Raw genomic sequence first — 26,188 nt, 5'->3', positions numbered from 1 at the left:
TTATATGGATAAAAACTATTTATTAACAGCACTTTGAGATCCTTAGGTGAAGAAATAGTTTAACATTGACTTAATATAACTGTAATGGGTTGACAGGATAAATCATTGTGATCTTTAGGTCTGATCCTACGAGAGCCACAGCACCTTCAGTTTCAAACTGAGGCCCTTTGTCCATAAAGGCCACAAGAGTATACACTTGTGTTCCACTCCTTACTTAGATGCTTATTTAGTGGAATAGCTAAATGCTTGATAATGACGCTTTCTTTTCCTCCTTTATACTACAGGTCCAGAAGCACTAGGGTACTTTATTTTGTTTTAATTGCAAAGCCACAAAGACTGCAAACATGTCTCTGGAAGACATCTACATGAACACCCAAGATTTGCTTGAAAAAAAACAATTAGATGCTGGAGGATTTGGAACAATTTCTTTATGCTTTCACAAGAAACATGGATATGTAGTATTAAAAAAAGTCTATACTGGACCTCAGCGCACTGAGTAAGTTACAGATCTTAGCTGTGATTTTTATCTTTCATTTAGTCTACATAATCTAAACTCGATGGAGATAAAACTAAATAAAGTGTAAAGATTTCAGATGTTTGGATCCTGGAGATACTGTATGTGGGGAAAATACTCTAAGACAATACCAGCGGCTGTCCTGCCAATTTTTCTTTTTTCCCTCACAAGCCAATTTCTTTAGTTCTAACTCATTGTTCCAGTGAAGTTCCTGTTTTCTGTTGCAAAGTGAGCACTACCATGAGTTGTTAAGAATCTAGGGGACCATTGCACACTTCACGAAATGCTGGAATTCAGTGGGCACATGAAATTTTCAAGCTTACAGATCAGTTTTGAACGCAATTGTCCAACTGCAGATGTCCACTAGGAACTAAACACTCATGAGCTATCAGCAGGACTCCAACCCCACAAGTATAATAATAAAAACGTAACTCTCTCTCCCTTGACAAAAAGCAGAATGAGCCAAGCCCACTGATTTAATTCCACAATTGAATTGGCTGTTTATTTCAGTGGATTTAGGTCACATTGCAGCTCTACTTCCTCAGAGCCGTAACAATCCTAAAACTCTCCTACAAGTCATCCACTAGAGAGAGACAAAACCCCATGTTCTTCTAGTTTGGGTTATAATAAATAAATCAACTGAGTTTTTATTTTGCTGGTGGAAAGCAAATTAAGAGATTCTATTTGTTTAGAAACTGCACTGACAGCTTGGGATGAACACAGTTAAAATGGACAAGCCTACCTGGTTTATTTCTGGGTTTGTGTTTTTACTTTCTCACTACACAGGCTCATAAGTTTGTTATCCCTTAAAGTCTTGAACCAAAAGTCTTAAGCAAATTTACAACTGAGCCTAATGCAAACAAAACAGACACTTTCTTCTCTGGTACTACAGAGGAACACAGAGGGAGAAAGCAGTTTCCTTTTAAGTCACAGGGTAGGAAAGCACTAGCAAGAAACATAGTCTCAAGATTTTCTTATATCCTTTTGCCCGATGACTAGAACAGGAGCAATAGTAAAAAAAGGACTAATACAATGGGTACCATCCTTCTTTAACACCCTTAGTGAGCTCCCAGCTGTTCACCTGTGACTATTGATGGGTTGTACTGAGGCCCAGGTAAAGACTTAGGCTTTGAATGCATCCTAAACCCGTAATCATTAGTAACTGTTATCACCATCTAGTATGCAGGTGGATCCCCTGTAATAAATCAATTTTGAACATGAACATGAATACAGCCCTTTGGGAAAGAGACCTGTATAGTTTGCTGTACAAGAGGTAGTGGAGTGTGCTTTGATCCTCCTTGTCCAAAGGCTCTTTCAGCCCTCCCTGGCCCGATCCCCCCCTCAGTTCAGGAATTTGGACATACACAACCAGCCATGTTGAAGAATGCTTATGCACTTTGAAAAGCAAGCCTTAAAATCAAGCTGAGCAGACAGTCTCTGTGCAAGGCATTTGAGACTTAGAGAATGTAACCTGGCATGAACAAAGCTGTATCAATTCAAAACCAGCTGAAGGTATGGTTCACCTTGCAGTGGCTAGGGATGTTGACATTTTTGGCTACTGTATTCATTATGATTCAATAGCATTTTCATCCCTATATTATTTCTAGCCTGGCACCTAAGTTCAGTGCAATTTCTGTTTTGCAGATATAACGCTTCCCTCCTTGAAGAAGGCAGGATTATGCGCAGACTACAGCATGACCGTGTGGTAAAACTACTAGGTATAATTTTGGAAGATGGAAACTACTCACTTGTGATGGAGTACGTGGACCGGGGCAACATGATGAAAGTGCTGCAGCAAGTGAGCAGTGAATTGCTTCATCCCGTGCCACTCCTTAGAGTTGATAAGATGCTTGAAAGTGACAGGATGTTACTGCTCTCTCCAAAGAATGGAGTCTTTAGTTTCTTATTCTTCTTTCTATATTAAAGAGCCAGTGGCAGCCCTGCCTTCTCTAGAGACAGCAGAGAACAGCTATGGCTTTCCTGCACATCACAGAAGAGCAGACCACAATTACAAGTTCAGAGTTATAGGGCTGTTTGTAGAAATAAGTGGAGAATTTGCTAAAGATTAACACTTTTGTAAATATGGAATGATTCTAGAATTATTTTAATGCAAAAAATTAGATCCAAGAAGCACCCTTCTTCTTCTTTACCCTGGCTCAAGCAGAGGTACTCTTTGGACTCAGAAATAAACTTTTTAAAATACTGTTTTTTAATTTGGTGGTTGTAGTAGTCTTTTTTAATAGATAGTACTTCTTGTTCTTTATTTCAGCTCCCACTGCCTTTGTCAGTGAAAGGGCGTTTTGTGCTGGAGATCACAGAAGGAATGCTTTATCTGCATGAGCAAGGCTTCGTACATAAAGACCTAAAACCAGAAAACATCCTTGTGGACACAGACTTCCACATTAAGGTACTTGTTAGAATGTAAATGGAGAAAGCTGATTATTTGGGTTGAAGAACCCAGTTCAGCTGCATTGGTCAGTATTCCTGATTGGTAGATGAACTTTTGCGGGCCTAGCAAGCTATCACTAAGAGAGTGTTCCCAGTGGATCACTGAAGTTTAGTGGCCTATAAAACCTCTGAGCCTGAGATTTGTATAATCTTCCCCCTATCTGTGAAAAAAAAAAAAATCACTAGGGGTATTAAAAAATGAATAATATTGTTGAGAATTAATAAACTACAAGTAACAAAACAGCTAGAAAGAAAACACAAACCTTAACATGCAGAGATTGAAACAAAAGAAAATGTCTTATGGATCGTGTCTTTTGTCCTTTATTGCTGTAATTTCTCCTCCTGCCTTTATCTCCTCCTTTTTATTCCTTTCATTCTTTTGCCTATTATCTTTTCCTCTTTTGTCTCCCTCTTTTTTCCCTTAGTCACCATTTTTAAATGACATCCATCAGCTACAAAGAAAGCAGCAGGAAACTACTTCAAAGAATGGTTTATAAGCCTGTTCCAAAGCCCTTCTATTAACTTTAGCGGGCTTTTGGATCAAGACATATAGATCTAGAGCCTACCTGAGTAGAATTTGCAGCAGTCCTCATCAAATGTCCTGTCTCTAGCCAAGGTGAGTTGCTGAAATAATCACCCTATTACAGTATGAAACTACTGAATAAATTCCTGTGAAGAAAGGTCTGTCATTTGATATTTCTCACACATACATTGAGAAGTGGTTTGACAAGGTTAATATAGTAGCAAGTCCTAGTGCAGTATCAGCAGCTTGCAGATAAGAGACATAAACTGTATTTTTTTTGCCAAAAATAAATTTAAAAAACCCCATCATGATCTGCTTTAAATGTAAATAGGATGGTTTTTGGGTTTCAGCTTGCTTATATGGACAGGACCAAACTAGGCTATCATCACACTGCATGACAAACTGAACTGGAACCCAGGATCAAATTCAGAATCAGATCAGACTTCCTTAAGCAGCTTGATCAAAAGTATCATTTAAGGCAGCTGTTGTATGATCCTTCCACTTGAATGTGTCTAACATTGATAATATTTATAAAGGGAAATAGCTGTTCTAGGAAACTGCAAATGTAGGAAGATTTATTTCCTATCTTCTTGTATCGCATTAGACCTCCTCTCACTTGTAGACATGAACTTGGACTCCTACTTCCTCGCAGAATGTCACTTACATTTTCCTCTTCCTTGGAATACATCACCTCTAAATTTAGCCCAAAGCTTCAGAAACTCAAGAGAAGCAATAAGCTAGTTAGGGGCAAGAAAAGTGAAAAGAGAGTTAGAAATGAGGCAAATTGTCACCTCAGTTTTATCTGGAGTGACAGGGTTACAGAACTCAGTTTGACAGCTGCTTGTGGTCAAGAAAGGCAGTCCCATTTTCTTCCATTTTTCCTCTCCTGTTGACCTCCTGTTCCCTTGCGTTAGCACTGGTGCTAATCTGACCATCCTGACCTAATTTAGGAGGCCAAACCAGCAGATTACAATTTGCTTTGTTGGCAGTGCCACCCTTCTGTTGGGGAGCACTTCGTTCCTCAAGCCATTCAAGTGCCTTGCACTAGGTCTTCCCAGTGTCAGATGTCAGGGCTAGAACAGGAGGAGCAGAGGGAGCACAGGACAGGAAGTCGTGGGGAAAGGAGGGAAGGATTACTTTCTTCACCATCAGCCATTAGTCTAGTTGTTAAACTGCATGCTAAGGTTTCAGTAATGTCACCTTTTCAAGTACACAGTACCCAGGTATCCCTGCTTTAACTTATTCCATGTTATCCTTTTCTGTGTCTGTTTGCCATACACATCACATCATTTTAGATTCTCTTCCTCCCCCTTTCTGTAGGAAGATCTAAGGAAGTTGAGTTAAATAGAATCTAAATGGAAAAAGCAGTGAGGGAGGAGGGGTATCTGCCCATCTCATAGATTACTTATGGATTTGAATCTTAGCTTCTTCTCATAAGGATATTCTCTTCTGCCATGAGCACTGCAAGCAGATCTTGAATGGGATCCTCAATATGAGCAAAACCAAACTTCTTTTCTCCTTACATTGTGCAGTTGTTCCAAGTGGGGTTAAGTTAATAATGAAGGTTCAGCCTAATGGTTCCCAGTGGGCAGTGATGCTTTATTTAGGGGGAAAAAAAAAAAAAAAAAAAAAAAAAACAAAACCAAACAAACCACATAAACCAGCAAATAATTTGTTTTCCTTTCTTGTAGTTGCATTTTTTGCAGTGTTTCATTTTTAGATGAGTTACTACCAGATATTCATTATAAAATTGAGCAGTGCATGAAATTCTTGTTTATCTCCTCTTCGTCACAGCACTAGTCTCATTTTTCAGATTGCAGATCTCGGTGTTGCCTCCTTTAAGAACTGGAGTCGGCTGACCCAAGAAGAGACAGTCCGACAGAAGCAAATCAAGAGCACTAGCCAGAACAATGCTGGGACTCTTTTCTATATGGCCCCAGAGCACTTACGCTCTCTTAATGTAAAACCTGTGGAGAAATCAGATGTTTACAGCTTCGGCATAGTGATCTGGGCAATTTTTGCTAACAAAGAGCCATATGAACGTAAGTTACTTCCAAAAGGACTTTATCACAAAATTAAGTTACAAATGTTAAACGTTCAAAGTTATAAAATTAAGATTAGTAGATTAAATCACCTATGCCTAAGAATAGTGGCTGTTAGGCACCTCACAGCCAGTAAGAGGCATGAGTTGCATTATTCCTGACTTCTAAGAGTGGACAAGAACACTTGAACTGAAATGCACGCATGAGCCCAATCTGTTCACATCCACACGGTGTGGGCATAAACCTGCACTCAGAGGCAGAAGTTAGACAAACCTTGGGCAGGCCGGGATGGAAACTTCAATGTACACTATTTTCTAAGGTGGGCTAGTTACGTGTGGTTTTTCTTTTAACAGGAATGGTCACACAGCCAGTGACTGCTTCTCAGCTGTGTGGTGCTAGTTTCTCAACATGCAGTAATGTGCTCATGTAGAGCAATAGGAGCAGATTGTGGAATTCCAGAGTAACACGTTTATCGTTTTGAATTGATTTTTTGCTAATTAAATGGCTAAATGTTGCCAGTGTGGCCATCTTTGTGTTCATACCCAGTGCAGAGCATAACTAGATTCAGGTTCTAGAGAGCTAGATCTGTCATGGAAATTAGGGCAGTGGATTCAAATTCACTAATGTGAGAGATTTATAGCTGTAAATCAGACATCTTCCTTCTAAATCTTCTTTTACATATCCACAAACACACAGGCAGCTGCTTCACTATTTCTTTTACCTATGGAAAGGTAGAAAAACCCCTAATCAGGATCTGATACGAAATTTTATTTTTCAGATGGTATAAATGAAACCCAGATTTGCTTTGGCATAATGAATGGAAACAGACCAGACATAAAGGAGATCACTGATAAATGTCCAGTGGAAATTATTGACTTAATGAAGCAATGCTGGGAGCAAGAGGCAGAGAAAAGGCCAACCTTTGCAGGTAAGGTATTGCTTTGGGATTATTTTTGTTACGTGTCTGTCAATAGTTTGTAATGCAGCAAAACAAACTTGAGTGGTTTCCTCCTAAAATATATTTTTTTGCTTTGAAAACAGAAATGTCAATCCATATGCCCCGTAAAGCCTGCTCCTTGTACCCTAACTAAAAATGGGATCTGGTCCAACCTTTGCAGATTTGAGAAATACTACTCAGCGGATGGAGCTGAGACACTTTGTACCTGCTGATAATTTGTCTTCTGCATCGTATAATCTTCCTGATAAAATTTACAGAAAAGTTAACATGAAGGGACATAGTATATCTTGGGTATGACTTGAGAAAATACCCTATCAAAACTATCTTTAAAAGCTGCCCCAGTTTAGCCTTCCATGAGCAATGCAACAGCCTCTGACTAGCTAATCATCCTTTCGTATGGTCAGATCCCAAAACACTTGCAGTCAGTAAAAGTCTTCACTGAATGGTCTGGGAAGGAGAATAAGAGTATTCAGCATATAAATCAAAATTCTTTATCTCATCTTGTCTCTTCTTTCTGCCTCAATATGTAGGCCAAAAAAAAAAAGCCCCTCAACCCCTCAAAAAACCCAAAACAACAACAAGCCAAAAAAACCCCACCCCAATCCACAAAAAAAAACCCTACACGTAACAGAAAACAGAGGTTTGGATTTAGACAGGTGCACCAAGAGCTTCGTATACAACAGGCATGTACTTAAATACTCCAAGGAAATTCATATACCAGGAGGAACCCATCTACTGTTTCCATATTTAACTGGCATAATTTGCTGATAATGAATTGAGTTTATGCTTTCACTGGGTCTTAGCTTCTAATTTTCCCATATGCAAAATACTGATATTTGCCATGTTAGTGGATTATTTCAGTAATTCCTTCTTTAGCAGAGACAGGATGGTTCTTTATCAAATAGCTGAATACGATCTAATTTATCTTATTTCTTAAAATATGGCAACCAGTCTTTTGGACAGTCAAGTTCAGGAAAGGTGCTGTCAGACACAGATCATAGACAGAGAACTTTCACCCTAAAAGGTGATTTCCCTAGAAATCATCCTGTTCTTCTCACTATATTAAGGCTGAATGAGCCATGTGAAGAGATTCCAAGTGTATGTATAATTTTCCTTTTTCTGACTTCATACAAGTCTTTATTTAATCCTTACCTGTCAAAATTGTTAACAGTACAAATCACTTATTTTCCACTGAAAACCACTTTCATTTAGTTCTTTCCTTTTTGCAGAAATTAATCAAAAATACAAGCCATTCTACTATCAAAATCTAGGAAAAAGTATCGAAGATGATCTGAAGGAGTTAAAAGTAAGTAACTTTCTAAGCATTTTGAAGGATCAGTTCTCCACATCCCCTCTCCCCAACCCCAGCTACAGCCAGATTGTGCCACTTGAGACTGACCATGCTTGACTGACCTGATTTCCTTCTGTTATAAAATGGCTGGATTTGTGAATGAGAGGAGAGCAATGCATATCATTTACCCCAACTTTAGGAAGATGATTTCAACACTGTCTCCCAAAATATTCTTGTATCCAAGTTCAGATGTTACTGTCTGGATGGCAGACAAAAACATGTTGGATGGTGAGTCTCAGAGGGCAGCAGTTAATGGGTCCAACTTCACCTGTAGGCCAGTAACAACTGCAGTAGTGCAGGGGTCTAGTACACTGGGACCTTCCCTGGTTTACTCCTTTATCAGTGACCTCAGGGAAGCGGTGGACCATACTCTGATAAGGTAAGGTGCACAGGTGACACCAGACTAGGAGGACTGGTCACTACAGTCACAAGGGCAAGACTGCCAGCTGCAGGCTGGAAGAATGAGTTGACAGAAACCTTGTGAAATTCAGAAAGGACAAATGCAATGTGCTGCACCTGGAGTAAGCCCCGGCTTCAGTGCTGGCTGGAGGCTGCCTGGCTGGGGAGAAGCACTGCTGAGAAGGACCTCAGGGTGGTGGTGTGCAGTGACCTGGGCACCAGCCACAGCCTGCCTGGCAGCCGGGCAGGCCAGCAGCATCCCAGGCTGTGCCAACAGTGTCACGGGCAGCAGATTGAGCAGATCTGCTCAGCACTTGTCAGTCCTGCCCTATGAGAAGGGATTGAGGGACCAGGACTATTTGAGCCCAGACATGCAATGGCTTTGGGGGGACATAAATAGCAGCCCCCTACCTATGAGGAGTTTATTGAGAAGACAGAGCCAAGCTCTTCACAGCTTTGCGTAGCAGGAGGACGAGAGACAGTGGACATAAACTGAAAAACTGAAACAAGAGAGATTCAAACTGGATGCAAGAGAAGAAAGAAAAAAAAAAAAAAAGAAACCCACAACTTTTCCCTGTGAGGACAACCGAGCCACGGAGCAAGTTACCTAGGGAGACTGTCCAGTTGCCATGATTGGAGATTTTCAACACCCAACTGCACAAAGCTCCAAGCTACCAACTCTGATCACATAAGTGACCCTGTTTTGAGCAGGAGGTGGGTCTGAGGTCCCCCCCCAAGGTCTATTCCCACGTGAGTGACACACTGATTCTGTGAGAATCATAGAATAGTTTGGGTTGGAAGGGACCTTAAAGATCATTGAGTTCTAACCCCCCTGCCATGGGCAGGGACACCCTCCACTAGAACAGGCTGCTCAAAGCCTCATCCAGCCTGGTCTTGAACACCTCCAGGGATGGGGCATCCACAGCTTCTCTGGGCAACCTGTGCCAGTGCCTCACACCCTCACAGGAAAAAGATTATTCCTAATATCTAATCTAAATCTACCCTCTTTCAGCTTCAAACCGTTACCCCTCATCCTGCCACTACACTCCCTGATAGAGTCCCTCCTCATCTCTCCTGTAGGCCCCCTTTAAGTACTAGAATCTCTGCAGTGAAGTGAGGCTCAGAAGAGTACATACCCAGTTGTTTTAAATAAGAAAAGCATCTTCCTTTGTGAAACCATTCATTCACTTACAGTTCTCTTTAAAAGTGCGTCCTTCTGTCACCCAGTCTACAATGTGTAAAAGAAAGTTTCTGGTTTACAGAACGTGATGTTTATGAAGCAGCAGTGACTGTTCAAAAAAGCAGTAGAGCTTTCCAAAATGAAACTGATGAAACAAATTTCCTGGAGTGATTTGACCAAACTAACTCACAGTGTGAAGTATATACATCTAATTTGTGATAGGGGCCTCAAATCAGGATCATGGGCAATTATACTAGTTGCATTAGCTCTCTGCAAATATACCTCTCAAATCATAGCGACCAAAGGACTATTTAGAAAACAGGCCATGAGTTTATTACTCTCTCAAGAAGGAAAGCATCCATTCTGATCAGGGTACAGAATATGAATACAGCATCCAAGGCAAGTCAATGTAGTGAACTACTAGCACAACTTCAGCAGCAACATGAATTGCTACTTGCTAGTTGTTGAGGTTTGGGCATAGCCTCTTTTTTCCCCCCCCTCTAGCAATCATGGAAGCAGAGTCCACAGCCTCCTAAAAGGACCACAGAATCACAGAATGGTAGAGGTTGGAAGGGACCTCTGGAGGTCATCTGGTCCAACCTTCCTGCTCAAGCAGTTCAGTTACTCAAGTAAAGTCTAAACACTGAATGTTGCAATGCGCTTTAGAACATCATCTTTTGCTTTTGGAAGGAAGTAGATTTTCGAAGAAGAGATAGTAGTTGTTGATTTTTAATCTGTGAAAGTACTTCCTGGGTTTAATAAAAAGAAAAAAAAAACCAAACAAACAAACAGCAAACTCTACTTTTAGAAATTATTGTATAAGAAGCACTGGGGGGAAATAAATAATTTTTCCAAATAATTAAAATTTTTACTTCCAGTGAAGTCTGAATAATGGGAACATCAAGGAATAGAATAGGAATGGATTTTGCCTTCACTGTAGTGAAGATGAGGGTTTACAGAAGGGAAATTGTACTGCATCATTCTGAAGATTTTCTCTGAACTCCTTGTTCCTAATACCCTTCATAAAAGTCAATGTGGCCATACTTGAATGTAAATCATCTTCCTCACTTCTTCGCTGTTGATGAATATACTTACTAAATATGGATCCACAGAACAGGATGCACATTTGCTACCTTTACCTCAGCAGCATCCTCTCACCGAGGTTGCTTGCAGAAAATCTAGCTATTAAGCACAAGACAGACAATCCAAAACCACTGTCTGGATTAAGCTCATACTCATGTAAGTCAAGGATATTGTTTGGCCAACTCGGAGTATTATATACTGCAGTTGCATTGCAGTCCTTCATCCTTTCATCGAAGAAAAGCTTTTGTCCACCTGTAGCAAAGCAATGGGTATTTTCTGTCAGGCTGTGCTCTCTGTAAGAGTATGGGATCTCTTCCCACAGATTCACAGAATCTGTTCATCCAGGTCACTTCTGTGCTGTCAACAGTTGTGCTGTTTCCTACTCTACAGATACTCCACCTTTGGTTAAGGTTTTACCTGTAACTTGCTCCTTTTTTCTTTCTTGCATGCAGAAAATGTGTCCCGAGTCAAATGAACTGCTGAATAGCATGGAATCCCTTCAAATAGATGCTATAGCAGAAGATACCAGTAATGGTCAAGCAGGTAAGTCACCTACTAGCACATCATTATTCTGTGTATTCTGCCGAAGATAAGGTTGTGTAGATGTCCAAAGTAAGTAATCTTACTATAAAGGGGTTACAAAGAGACTCAGTTATTCACAGAGTATTGTAATCACTGAAAAGATTAAATTTGCTCCCAAGCTCCCAAAAGTCATACTTTCTGTTTCAAATTTTCTACAAACTACAGTTTGAACCCATTTCATTTTAACACTCTTCTGCTTTCCTCTCCCATGCCAAAAATTTTGCTTAACATTAGACTTCTCAATGGTCACTCAATTACTTTTCATATTTGATCTCTCTTCCCATTCTTTTAGTGCTTGGTCTGTAGGCTTTAATTTCATTAAGACTTTCCTTTTTCCCACTCCAGCCTTTCTTATGAAATGCTCTGAATATGACCAAGACGCATAATTATAACATATTCCTTTGTTTATGGTCTTGCTCTATGGAATCTGAGGACCACTAATAGATTAATTTTCTCTTTCTCTCATATTTTCTATCAAATCTTGTATAAGTTGCATATTTCTTGGTTTTATAGAGCTGTCTCACTTACATGATGATACAGTTACAGTTTTGTAGTAGTGTATTTGGAATTCTTGTACCAAAGATTCTTAATGGCAAAGGACATAGGATCATATTTGTAATGCTGACTTACAAGCAACAATATCAAATTCAGTAGAAAGAAAATCCTGCTGAGTTTGCTCACACCATTTGAAAGACATTATTAAATGAATAATGTTAAACTGTAACATATAACAAATAAGTCTTCCCCAAAGCTAGGTTTGGCATAACTGTTCTTCAGTAGAATTTATAGACTTAGTAGAGCAGCCCTACTGCTATATTTTTAGATTCGTATAGTTACATTTCTGTAGCACAAATTATCACCTGTGACTGCAGCAGATGACAGATGCACTTGTGTTTTAAGTATGAAAGGCTTTATTGTGAATCTACACTGCAGAAAGATACTATCTTGACAACCTGTCAGTCAAAGTCAGGTTTTTTCCTCCAGTCAATGGGCATTACGCAGACAGGGGTAGTGAAAGATATCCCACAGGATCTGTTCATACAGAACAGCTTGCCCTGGAGAATGGATGCCATACATTTTATACTAATACTGAATTGCTAATAGCTGTCACTTTTGATGGGGTTGTTTCAGTAGTAGCTTATTCCTCCCACTCCCTCTCTAGCAGCAGTAACAAAAGCAGCAGAGCAAGTCAGACTGAAGGTGTACTAATATACAGCCACAGGAACTAGTTTTGGTCCTGCCTAATATGTACTGAATTAATGTAATTTGGACAAAAAAAAAAAGAAAAAAAAAAGAAAAAAATAAACAGTTCACTGGCATTATCTATAATATTATTATTATTTCACTGTGCTAAACAGAAGCACATATAGCATATACATATACTTCATTCCAATTTTATGGTGGTCTGTAAGAGTCCCTTGCTTTAGGCAGTGTAGAACATTTTCTAACAACTGTGAAGCTTTCACAACTTTTTAAGAAAGCATTTGTAGTCATACCCTTAAAAACACAAGAACAACTAGTAACAGATTTTTACATTCTTGTTTAGTATTGGAACGCTGCAGCATGATCCAGATCATAACTCAATCTAGTTCAAGACTGAAATAGAGCTTCCTTTGATAGTGAGAATTAGTTTGAAAGAGTAGATGACACAGATTATTTTATCTGGTAGGTGTTACTTGTAAAAATGCATTCTTTGGAACTATGAAGAGCAAACTAGACAAAAAGGATTCATCATCAGAATACCCAGACAGGATATTCTACATAATCATTTGCAAACATGACTTTAATGACTAATTATTTGTGCTGTATGAAGTAACACCTATAACAGTGGTGTTATTTTCCAACCTGTTACATTCCAGCTTTGCACTGATTAAACTCCAGTTAATGCCCATGGAGACACAGTACTCAGTCAGACCTGCAGGAACTGTTTGTTTCAGTGGTTGAGAACTTGATGTCAATATAAGCAAAGTATGCAGTGAATTCTGACACCACTTGACTAGGTGAGATTTTGACGCTGATAACTTTAACAAGCCTGTACTTCCTAGATAAAAATCTATAATACTTCTCAGTAAAGGCATTCTGTAAAGTAAACCACAGCTTATGCTGGAAGTGTTATATTTTAACCTTTTATATATTACCATAAGATTAAAGGTAGATTAATAGATACTTGTGTCATTGCAACAAGTTATGTACTTCCATTTGGATGTATTTCAAATATTCAATTTTCCTCCCTTTCAGATCAGCCTAATTCTCTACACAGCTCTCAAGGTGCCGTGACCAGTCAGGTTAATGAAGCCCCCTTTGCTGCCTCCCCTGCGAACCAACCTGTTGAGAGCTGTGAGACCTCATTTACATCTGCTGATAATCTAGAAAGAAAACTTCAGTGTGAATACAACTACCATGTATTTGGGAGCTGGATGGATAAAGCAGTTCCACCTGTAGTATATACTCCTGAAATGAGAGAAGAAGAAAGGAGACGAAGAGTTTCCTACGATCCATTTCCAAAGCCATCTCCTACTCCTCAATGGAGTGAACTCTATCCAAGAGCTGAAAAAACAGGATCAAACACTAACCCTTATTTTTGGCCACAGCCAGCTGCAACAACACCAAAAGGGGGAAATGTAGATATTTTTTACGGGCCAAACCCTAACAGTCTTCTAACAGGAAACACAGAGGATCGCTATGGATTGTGTTCAGGCAGTACCTTTAGCCTAAGTAAACTTCCTGTGCCTGAAACTGGCTCAAACCTGCAGTCACAGACCAACATAAACTGGTATCCAAAGAATGCAGATACAGATACGGGTGAGATTCTTCCTCCCCCAACACCTATGTTTCTGAAAACACACTTGCTCTCTACAAATGAAGTGGTCAAGAGTGTTTTGTAGTTTGTGTAACAATCTGCTTATTGCTAGGAGTTGATCTGTGGTATAGCAAAGGTGAATGTCTTTGATGAAGTTCTGTTTGTTTACTTCAAGTTACTTCAGGTCGATAAAACACTCTAGCTTTGACTTCATTATGCTGCTTTCACTGACCTCAGGCTGTTAATTTCAAGTGAGCCATTTCTAAAGCATCAGTGTAATAGAGGAGCAGTAGACCCAACACCTAAATCTTCAGCTACCAACCAAGGAGCAGCAGGCAGCAGATACTGCTACAGCAGCTACCAAAACAAAGAGCTGCTATCAATCGTTCTCGGAAAACAGACGACTTTTGTCTCTCAGAAATGTAACATCCATACCATAGGTTCTGTTTGTGCAAAAACAACATTTGAATTTCAGAAAACAGATGGGTATTTTTAGCTTGATTTGCAGCAAAGAGACTCCTGAGTCCAGGGAGCCACCAAGGAGCTAAGGCTCATAACTGGTTTCTACAGAGGGCTCTGCCTGGTGCTGACAGGGAGCTTCTGTCAGTATTTGCTGGTGAGCTGTAGAGTAGAAGGTTATGGAGACAAAGAAGGAAGAGAACACTGAGCACTAGCAAAAAGTATAAATAAATGCTAACTAGAGACCTGTAAGATGTAACTTTTAGGAACTGGAGGTAGCATGAGATATGTTAGCCTGCTCCTACTAAATATTGGATATTTTTACTGTGGCATTCTTCTACAGATATCTCACAAGAAAATCAAGGATGCCTAGCTGTTTACAGGGAGAATGCCACAAAGGTGTTATTCCGGTAAATTATTTATGCAGAGGCTTTGGTTAGTTGTTTACGTGAGTTTATTTACAGAAATTAATCTGAGAGCTGTCATGTCAGAAGGCAAGGTTTAGAACTGTTGACATCATTAATAAAGTAAAATCTTCTGTTTGAAAGAAAAAAATAAAATGGTTATTATAGGGAGGCTGTAGTGTGGCAGATATCAAACTGAGATGCAGAAGAGCTGCATTGCAGCTCTTCCATTGACTTGTGGGATGACCATAACACAGCCACTCTTACCGCCCCATCATGAGTTGCAGAGTTCATCTGTGGGCATCCAAATCGATTACTCCGCTGGGCAGGAAGTTACATCTCTGCCGGACATCACTGCCACCAACAGAAGATGCAGTGGTGTCCCATGCCTTTGCTAGAACCAGTCACAAGCAGTGTGCTAATACAAACAGCGGTTAGCCTCAGCAGTAAGCAGTAGAGGCACACTTGGGAGTTTGGAATGTTCCAGATTGAATACCCGATATGAGGCAGCTCAGTCTACAGCTGTGGTGCTCTGTGATCCCACACTGCAGTTTACTAGCCAGGTATTCATACACCCACGTGGAAGCCCATTGCCCTCACTGGGATCCAGGGATGGTTGAGGCTATTAATGACTGAGCAAAACCATGATAAGATCATTGCTTTAACTACAGTTATTTGAGGAGATACAATCCTGTTAATTAAAAAGCTTCTCATCTCTTTGTATTTAAGAGCACAAACTATTACTCATACTGTTACAAACACAGCATTCATTTTTAAGTGCATTTTGCTTTTTATTTACATAATGCTTTTGGCATTTTTTTTGTTTTCCCTCTTTATTTAGGTAACAAGGATTCTACTTCTTTCACAAGAGGAACTTTTACATATTATCCTACTGCACCCAGAGTAAGCACAGGTAAGTGCTGTAGCCTTCATCTTTCCTGGTAGCCAACAGGCAATGCATTGCATCCTGATCAGTAAAGCAAAGAACTTTGGGATCTTGAAATAATTTGTTATTGCTTAATACCTCAACCATAGCTGAAGTTATCAGTACCAGTATGTAAAACTAATTCCTGTCTCTACCAGAATCTGTACATGCTGTTAAATGTGTATTTGATGGATCAATGACAACATAATCTTTTATGTAAAAGAGCTTTTAAGAATATGAAGGCATTGTAAGATCTCCTGTACACCTAAACCAGTCACTTTCTTAGCTTAAAGGTCAAGTTGCTGTGACTCTACCCAACTCCTGAACCACACGTGCATTTGGCACACCTGTCCTTTCTTGCTCTGGATTTCTAATACAAATCCCTAGCTGCAGGCTTCGTGCTGATCAGCTTTCCTTGGGGCACAGGTCTCTACAGTTCAACTGTCTTAAACCCCTGAAATTCTGTCCTGTCCTTCAGGAGTTGTTCATATGTCCTCCTTTCAAGTTGTGTTGCTTGGGGCACCCCAAAGTCTTTAATTAACCCTTTCAAAGCTTGTCCAGTTTGTAAGTAGTTCACACTTACAAAAAAAACTTGAAACAGCAGGTTTCTGTCTTCTTGACTATATGCCCCTTATAGTCTTTAGTTGGTGACCCAAACATGACAAGCAAGCAAAGCGTAGAGGCTTGGGAAAGGAGATATATAAGCACAGTAATTTTTACTATTGACAAAGCATTTGTACATGATTTATATCTTGTGCTAGATTCATTTTGTTACCAGATAAAAAAATAGCAAACATATGAGATTTCTTAATTTTTAGCTAAAAATATTAATGTATTTCCTGGGTCCTTCACCTCAAAAAAAAAGGGAAGGATACAGGAATCATAATATTTTGAGACATCATAAAATGCATTCCTTTTGTGCAACTTCTAGAAACTAATCATGCATACATGTAAGTATTTCTGACTAGCAGTTTCAGGTTAACAAATATTAAATGCATTTAGTCAGATTTTCATACATGACCACAGATAGCCACACTTCACATTACAATTGAGTGTATAACAAGGATGTCTGTGTACCTACCCATCATTTTGGGTGATTAAATACAGAGCTTTATCTGTCATTTTAAGTATCTGTACTTCAATTTTAGACCCAGGTTGTGATATTCACCATTTAAACTAGAGTTAGAAAGTTTAATGGATGATTATCCACAGAGAGTTCAGAAAACATTGTCAAGACAATAGAAAACTGACATGACTAGAATAGTCAGTTTCATGTTACCAGTGAAAATTGGACAACTGTAAGCAAAAGACACCAAATTAGGTATTTAACTAATCACATGCAAATAAATCACAGATGCAATCTTCCAGAGGTGCACACAATTTAGCTGTGCAATCAGTGCATATGCACGTTGAATTTTGTTGCTGAGGATTCAGGCCTTAAAATAAAGGAATAGGGTTTTTTGGTAAGGTGTCTCAGAAAACATTCTAGTCCTGCCTTAGCACCAAAAATACAGAACAGGGGAAAAAATAAATTTAAAAAATATATAAAAAAAGAGAAATATTGAAAAAAATACTGAGCAAGAAGCGCACTGTGATAGTAGATGCAACTGAAGAATATACTCCTAGATAGCAGGGATTAAATACATTGTGAAACAAGACGGCATAGTATAACATGGCATATAGAAACCTTAAGAGCAACTAGAAATTGTTTTCTGTAGTCTCACAGAACTTTGAACTCGTAACTGTAAACCTGAACTTAATATCTATGAAAAGTAAAGCTGAGAGGCAGAAGTAAGACTTCAAGATTTAAATGAAAAGCGCTTTCAAGACTGACTCTTGAAGCTGCTAGCCAACAAAAAGTGCAGCTGCTACTACACATTCCTAAAGCACAGGGAACATTATTTACCTTCTAGTAACTACCAGTGTGTAAGGCTTGGTTATGGCACTTTGTCATAGAATAGAATAGGCTTTCATTAAAGTACGTTTATGTCACACCGCATAATGAAAATATTTTCACAGTTGCCAGTAAATGGCCATTTCTATGTTAAATGCAATAAAAACATTTAATCACTTCCCATATTAGCAGACCCTTCTGCCTCCTTACCTCCTCCTTATGTTACTTCTTGACATTTTGAAACATATGCAGTTATTTATAAAAATTGTATTAAATTCCCTTATACAGAAGATTCAGTCAAGTACAACGTAAGTAACAGTTCTGGAATTCAAATTGGATCCTACAATCACATGAAGATAGAAGAACACAATCAATACATCAGCACTTCTCCTGCTGCTACAGAAGCAACTTACAGGCATTATGAAGCAACGGGTATATTTGGTAAGAGAAATATCTCCTTACTTTTGATGTATTCTCCCCATATATTTATCTGAGAATGATTTGGTTTGTAATGTATGAAAGCAGTACAGCTTTCTCCCTTTAATACTTGAGAAATAACTCTTTGGGGTTTTTTCTGCTACATACTTAAGAGTATATAAAACAAGTAACGGCTTGTGCTAATACTGTTCTGTAATACTGTGTACCCCATTTGTCCTGTAGTTTCATGACTTCTTATGAGACACCATATAAAAATATAGACATATAGGCACGATGAACAAGAGAAATAACACTCAAATTGGTATAAGCATGGTTAGGATTGCTGGTCCTCACCTGACTTATAGTTTAAATCATAGAATATCCTGAGTTGGAAGGAACCCGTGAGGATCATCAAGTCCAGTGCCTGACACCACCCAGGGAAACCTAAAAGTTAAACCAGATATCTAAGAGCATTTTCCGAATGCTTCTTGAACACTGACAGGCTCGGGGCCACGACCACTTCATTCAGGTAGAAATTGGAAGATTTTGAAATTTAATTTATTTTTGTTGGTCAATATTGAATTAAACTATCCCTGTGTACTCCTAAGTAAACAAATTAATAGTGTCCCAGAATATAAAACATATCATACAGACTTCAGTCAGATGTATGAGAACTCTAGGAAGGAGCTTTTCAATTTTGCAGATGTTTAAGTGACAAACTATGATGGCCTCAGATCAAAAAGCAAGCCTAGCAACTGACCTTTGAATACACATGTTCTGACTGTGAGTTTTATTCCTGGCATTGTTGGGTAATACTGCCTCCATGAAATTCACTTCCAATTGTATCAAAAGTTCTGTCTCCCAGTATTGCCAATAAATAGTTGGCAGAGGACAGGCGAGATAGCAGAAGGAGGAAAAGAAATGTTAAACAATTCCCTTTTCTTGTACTCTCTCTCTTTTTGCAGACAATACTACTGTCCTGACCGACAAACATCTGAATGTAGTGAGAGAAAAGTTGGCTAAACAGTGGAAGCACTGTGCTCGTAAACTGGGCTTCTGTGATCCCGAGATTGATGAAATTGATCATGACTATGAACGAGATGGACTAAAAGAAAAAGTTCACCAAATGCTGCTTAAGTGGGCAATGAGGGAAGGCTCCAAAGGTGCTACAGTTGGAAAGCTTGCCAAAGCCCTCTTTGGCTGCCAGAGACTGGATCTCCTTACCAGTTTGATGCAAATCAAGGAGGAATAAGTTGACTGAGAACTGGGGGAAAATTAGGGTATTTTTTCCTGAAGATCTTCCAATAACAAGTAATAATTCCAAACAGACTTTCTGGAGCTCTCCTTTTTGCCCAGACTTTTTGGAACCTATTTTTTCTGCCAAGCAGTTTTCAGTGAATACCTCCAGTAAATCAAAAAGCTTATGTGAAGATAATTGGCCTTCCAGAGGATGAAAGAAAATAAGCATCTTCCTTTTGAATAAAATGATTGTCCAAATATAACAACAACAAAATGCAGCACCAATATCAATTCAAGGAGAACATGTTATACAAAATTTCTAGGTTTTATCTTTAAACATGTTGGCACCCTTTTTCAGTTCTGAACAAAAGCATGTCATTTCAGGAAAGCTAATATATCAGTAATAATATATGAAAGACTGACTCACTCCTTGGAAAACATGGACAGAAAAGAAAATCAACTCTTAAATTTTGCCAGAAGTGCCAATACTTACAAGGGTATTAACCCAGATTGCTCTAAGTCAATATGGTATTTTTTTTAGAAACTTTTTGTAACATTTATTAAATACAGATGTCTAGAATTATGCAGAACAGCAGCATGAATAAAAAAACCCTGATTTTTGGCTTTAAAAGTATGTAATTGATAAAACACTTCTTTCACAGGTTAATATTGCATTATATTTTTACATTGCTTGGTAGAAAAGATTTTACATGGTACGTTTCTCATCTGCTTTATGAAATAGTGAAAAAAATTCAATAGTTATGAAATACAAAGTAAAAATTCAAGAATATGAGAGCTTTGGGAAGGGGAAGGTGCCCTATTACCACACGATAGAAGGCCCATTCTCTACTCACTCTGGGGGCTCAGAGCATTACTAACTTCTGAATCTCTTACATTGCATTTATACTAGTAAATTAAACCTGCCTGGGAATGTTCCTGTGCACTGAGGTTAATGGCATGCCGCCGCCTGCTGCCAGGATATCAGATTCTTTAAACCTCCAAAATATTGTGCAACGGCTATTTCACAGCACCAAAGTTGTGTTGGGGAATACTGGAACAGCTCCGTAGCATAGGTGATGGTATCCCAGTGCCTGGGAATGTTCCTTGCCACTCTGACTTGCTAGTATTGACATAATCTCAGTGTGCAAGATCTATGAAAGAAGGATTTCCAAGCTGTAAATTTTTATGCCTTAAGAGTAATTATGACAAACTCCTCCTTTGACAGATGATACCTCCTATTTCCATCAAATCTACAACTATTTCCAGCAGATCTTTTGGACCAAGTCATTCTTAATGCTGTAGATAAAGCAGTATGTGTTCATTAGGTTCTTTTTATTGTCCAAAAAGCTAATAATTTAATAGAAGTGCAGTTAGAATGGATTTCTGCCTCTTGATACAGCAGCCACCATTTTAGTAGAAGCAAAATGAAACTGGAATCATACCAAACACCAACATATTTGTCATATTTAAACCTACTCAGCACAAGGCAATCGTGGAGATGTCCCCAAAACTGAGGCTTTATCAGAAATCAATACAAAGAGTGTGTCATCAACCCAGATACTGGAGCATTTATATATTTATTTTTGATGCATGCTAAAACCCATTGTTTCCTTTCCATTGAGGCTAGCTTGGGGTGTATCGATATAAACCACAGTAATTTATATTTTGAATTCCTGAGAAATTATAGTATTGCCTTGCTGCTTTGACTTAGCAACATGCTAAATTTTCTACAACCTCTTGAGTATAATAGATGTCCTGGTTTTGGCTTGGACAGACTTACCTTTCTTCACAGTAGCTAGTGTGAGGCTGTGTTTTGGATTTGTGCCGAGGAGAAGGCTGATAACACACTGATGTTTATAGATGCTGCCAGGACAGTCAAGGACTTTTCAGTTTCTCTGTTGTGCCAGTGTCTGCAGGTGCAGGAGAAGCTGGGAGGGAGCACAGCCCCAGTTACTAGCCTAGGATTCGACCTTAGGTTTAGGACTGAGACCCAAATTGGCCAATGACATATTCCATATCGTGCACATCATGCCCAGTATATAGATGAGGATCAATCCAGAAGTATTCACTCTCTCCGAGTCATCTCTCCCTCTGGTTCAGCCCGTCTCTCTGGGTCATCCCTCTCTCCAGGTCATCTCTCAGTCTCAGACATTCAGGCTCTTATCTCTTTTCTGTGGTTGCAGTTTTGGGACTCTCCCTGCTCGAGGATCGTTAGCCAGGAACAGGCTGAGCCTTGGTCATCAGGTGGTAAGCAGTTTCACTGTGTATCACTCATTTGTATATTTGTATATATTACTATTATTTTCAATATTATTGTAGTTTAGTTTTTAAATTGTTCTTACGTCAACCCACGAGCCTCTTTTCCCTTTACCTCTTTAATTATATTCCCCATCCCCAGGAAGGGGGAGGATGAGCCAGCGGTTGTTGTGGTGTTCTGCTGCTAGACAGGGGTCAAAACCGTAACAACAGATAATAGGCATAATTCTCTAGTATAATGAGCATACACTTTCCAAAAATAATAACTTCTTGAAGCAGATGGAGAAATGGGGTGGAGAGTGTCTTCTTGTTTGTCTCAGACCAGAGAGTTACAACCACCAGCTACTATGTTACTTCATGAAACAGATTCCTGAACAGATCTTACAAAGTCCATTTGTGTTCTAGTAATGTTAGGTGCATTGTATTGCTACATCAATTCCCTAGGCCACATTTTCTCTAAGTGTCACATACCCATAGTCTTTATTTACACAACATGCTATTTGTCTATCATAAGATCCTTGTCTTATTTGGTACATAGAATGAATGGTGATCATTTAATGGGCATACATTAAATGCTTCATTTTCTCTTTACTAAGGAAAGCAAGCCTGGACCTTATGCTCTGAAACAACAACAACAAAGACGCAGAGCACGAACATGAAGCATCTCAGAACAGGACTCAGGCATAGGGCAGTCCTAGATTTTTAAAGCAGGGTGTGGGAGATGAAGGTAATTTTAGGTCTGATGCTGTCAAGTCCAATTCTGGAATGTTGCTCACAGTTCAGGTGACATTGTAGATGGTATAGAAAACAACTACAAAACTGAAAGCTAGAGACAATCTCTTTCAGTACAGTGCTTACAGAACTCAATCACAGAGAAGAAAATTCATCTTCCTGGGCAGAAAATACAAAGTACTACAAGAGCTTTAGCATATTGTAGAAAACCACATAATAGGACCCAACGCTTGGAAGCTGCAGCCAGGCATTCCAAAATTAGAACACATATTTAATAATAAAGATTATTAATTACTGCAATAAACTACCTAGAGACTCTGTGGATCCTCTTGATAACTTCTAATTAAGACTGGTCTTCTTTCTTAAGATGGATATAGTCAAAAACAAAGCTATATGTCTCAATACAAGGTTAACTAGGTGAAATGTAAAAGATAATAGTGTACAAGAGGCCCAAAGAAAAGAGTCAGTGCTCTTCCCTGACCTAAAAATTTACAGAAATGTTGAGTATAGCAGAGACATCAGCTAATACTAACTTACTGGGTTGCTCATTTAATCTACCACCCCCACCCCGCAAAAAAAAAACAATTTTATACCCCCCCCCCCCCCCCAAAAAAAAAAAAAAAAAAAATTAAAAAAAAAAATAAAGAATAAATCAAGGATGGAGTGGCTTTTTGCAAAGCAACCTATCACGATGGATCAAAAAAAGAAGGAAAACAGGGGCAAAGAAGAGAGAGATGTATTATGGTGCAGATCAGACACCCTTCATGGTAAAAAAAAGAAGAGAAACGACAGAACAGTAATTTCACATCAAACTGACAAGCTATCGGCCTCAAGCACAGAGGTGGTAGTAATGCAGCAACCTTACAGAGATTTTTCATAAGATGGGTGAGGTTCAAGCCAGGGAGGGAAAGCCTGTGTGAGTTCCAGCAGCAGACCTTGTCACGCTCTCTCCTTGAAGAACTTATACAGCAGGTGAACTCATCCACTTATGCACAAGTACATCATGTTTTCCTATTATAAGAGAGTAAAAGCTTTGAGACTTTAGATCATGGTTTTATTTCTAGTTGAGTTCTGCTTACAGAAAACACTAGTTTGAAATACTAAAGAGTTCTCTAGCTAGAATTCTTGTGTTTCTTAGAATCACTTGCTTTTTCTTTCTCCTTTACTTTAGGCAACGAGTCTAGGAGCTTCTTCTGCAGAGGCAAAGCTAGAACACTGTTTAAAAGCAAATGATCAAATACCATTCAAGTATAGCCTCCACCCCACAGCTACAGTCATCATTACTGCACTGGTTTTGGCTGGGAGAGAGTTAATTATCTTCATAGTAGCTAGTATGGGGCTGTGTTTGGATTTGTGCTGAAAACAGCGTTGATAATACAGGGATGTTTTAATTACTTCTGAGCAGTGCTCACACAGAGTCAAGGCCTTTTCTGCTTTTCACACCACCCCACCAGCGAGTAGGCTGGGGGGGCACAAGAAGATGGGAGGGGACACAGCTGGGACAGCTGACCTCACCTGAGCAAAGGGATATTCCACACCATATGACATAATGCTCAGCATATAAAGCTGGAGGAAGAAGGGGGACGTTTGACATGATGGTGTTTTGTCTTCCCAAGAAACCATTACACGTGATGGAGCCCTGCTTCCTGGAGATGGCTGAACACCTGCCTGCCATAGGAAGTGGTGGATTAATTCCTTGTTTTGCTTTGCTTGTGCGTGCAGCTTTTGCTTTACCTGTTAAACTGTCCTTATCTCAACTCAGTTTTCTCAATTTTATGAGACTCTCTCCCATCCCACTGGGGAGGAGTGAGAGAGCAGCTGTGTGGTAGTGAGTTTCAGCTGGTTTAAACCACAACAGTTACACAGCAACCAATCTGTGCTGAAATTCTTAAATGCAGAGAGGATTAGAGTCCGTGTAATTCAGAGCAATTTATTTGGTTAATTTTGTTACTATGTCCCTATTAATAACGTACAAGCAGCTAACAACTTTGGGAAATTTTTACTGCTTCCAAAATAGTTGCTAAATAATACCAATTACTAATACTGAATGAAAAACTCAGAGGACACTGTTGCAAGTATTTGATATGTGAACTTACAACTGAGCTATCAACATACAGCTCCTCTTCCTCAGAGGCCAGTTTCCAAGGAGAGGCAACACTCAAGGACTTGGCTTCTGACTGATGAAGCAGCTTTAAATAAACTACATCACTTTTCTCAGATAGATTTTTCATCATTATACTACAACAAAAGAAAACCTTCTTTCAGCCTTGGAGACACATGGAAAACAGAGTAAGAATCTCCAAGTCTCTGAAACATGCCCAGCTTTGTACGTGGTAAGGAGCTATAGGGAAAAAGTAGAAAGGATCATCAGTTCAAGCAGGGCCACTTCAGAGCTAACTAGCACTTAGGAGTGCTTTCTTCCTTGAATCCTAGTGCCCTCTAGGCATTTTTTCCACCCATTCCTCATCCCAGTCTCTGTAGCGTACAGAAAGTGCTTCTCACAGCATGCCAGGTTTCCCTCCTAGCATACCAATGAGCATCAGGAGTCAGCTGACTGACGCTCAGTTTTTCCTCGCCACAAAAAGGCAGTTAGGGAAAGTGCAACTCTCACACTCTATCCTTAATACTGCCCCTGAGGAGAAGGGGGAAGTTAGGATCAGAACAGGGTCTAGGATGCAGAGTCTAAAAGCCATCTTTGTGCTGGAGGAAGTACTGCCTATGAGTGAAACGAAGGAGAACAGATTCCTGACTTATGCTGGCTTTCCCTCTCCTCTCCCACTCCTCCTCTATGACTCTAAGTAGGTCACTTCCTTTCTCTTTAGCACTGTTTCCTCATCTCTTTGGTACAGACACTAACTTCTGCCAGAACCAAGATGTGGTCAGATAATAAGCATTAAAGCTTATAGAGCTCAGAGAGATGCTTGATGAGAGCTGTTTGAGACAAAAATCCACACTAATCACCTTAACAAACCAGTAATACTGCTTGGATGTTGAATGATGGGTTGCAATTCCTGTGTGCCCCACACACACACATCTCAAGTCAAGAGAACTAAAGGCAGCACTGGAAGGGATATCCGGGTCAACGAGTTCACTAAAAGAGATTCATACAATCCCTTCCATAAACATATCAAGAGCCATCGTCTGCATGTCACTCTTGACCTTTCTAAGGAAGAAGCTGTTTCTGCTTTTGTACCAGAGTAATTGGAGACATTTCAGGTCTGAATTTAGAATGCCCTGAATCAGAACAAAAATTATACCAGGACTCTGCCTAGATTTACAGGATACAGATCATATTCAACTTTGAAATTATGAGACCACCTCACATTGGCATATCTGCACCTGAGCACTTTACAATGCAGTTATTCATAAACATATGAAAGCTATGCAGACACTACTTAAGCTGACAGACAACTATCCTCTGCTAGCATAAGAAAAGACAGGCAAACATAAAGAAAAGAATTCTTAAATGCATGTCTGTGTCTTAGTTTCCTCATCAGTCTGAAGCGTTCTTCAAGCCAAGGTATCTGGGTTCTTTTTCTAGTAACTGTTCTGCTCACGACAAAGCATCCTTTTCTTTGTGATGTCAATCCGTTTGTTCTCAACTTGGCTAATATTGGCTAATAATAGGCCTCCTGCTACAAAAACACATGCTGCTACTCTCCACACTTCACAGCTTCATAAGTCATTATTCATCCACCAGTCTTTCTTGTTTGGAAGGTCAATACCAAATTATAGAAACATCAGCACTTTTGCATCTTTGTTCTGAATTTGGCAATTCCCCACTACCCAAATCTTATAACTTTGTGGAGCTGGAGCAATAAGGTTTTGGCCTAAGGAGAAAATGTTGTCTGCTCTAACAATCAACATCTAAGAGGTACAAGAGTCCAAGTATCAAAACAGGCATGAATATAGCAGGATGCTTCACTTCATAGAAGTAGCTAAAATAAAAGAGGCAAAAATGAACAGCCAAGGTGTACACAGA

General features: G+C 39.3%; 1 protein-coding gene across 1 annotated transcript; it reads left to right on the top strand.

The window, feature by feature from the left end:
• Nucleotides 1–285: 285 nt before the first annotated feature.
• Nucleotides 286–19,231, top strand: RIPK1 (receptor (TNFRSF)-interacting serine-threonine kinase 1). The gene is made up of 11 exons (XM_010074578.1): nucleotides 286–496; nucleotides 2,159–2,312; nucleotides 2,784–2,921; nucleotides 5,299–5,527; nucleotides 6,306–6,455; nucleotides 7,715–7,791; nucleotides 10,951–11,041; nucleotides 13,319–13,882; nucleotides 15,585–15,656; nucleotides 17,851–18,003; nucleotides 18,945–19,231. Exons 1-11 carry the CDS (start codon nucleotides 345–347, stop codon nucleotides 19,229–19,231), a joined length of 2,067 nt encoding a protein of 688 aa, XP_010072880.1. The 5' UTR covers nucleotides 286–344.
• The last annotated feature ends 6,957 nt before the right edge of the window (nucleotides 19,232–26,188 follow it).

The sequence above is a fragment of the Pterocles gutturalis genome, unplaced genomic scaffold (genome assembly GCF_000699245.1).
Source record: "Pterocles gutturalis isolate BGI_N339 unplaced genomic scaffold, ASM69924v1 scaffold27722, whole genome shotgun sequence".
Lineage (NCBI taxonomy): Eukaryota > Metazoa > Chordata > Aves > Pterocliformes > Pteroclidae > Pterocles > Pterocles gutturalis.
This window is presented reverse-complemented; position numbering and strand designations above follow the sequence as displayed.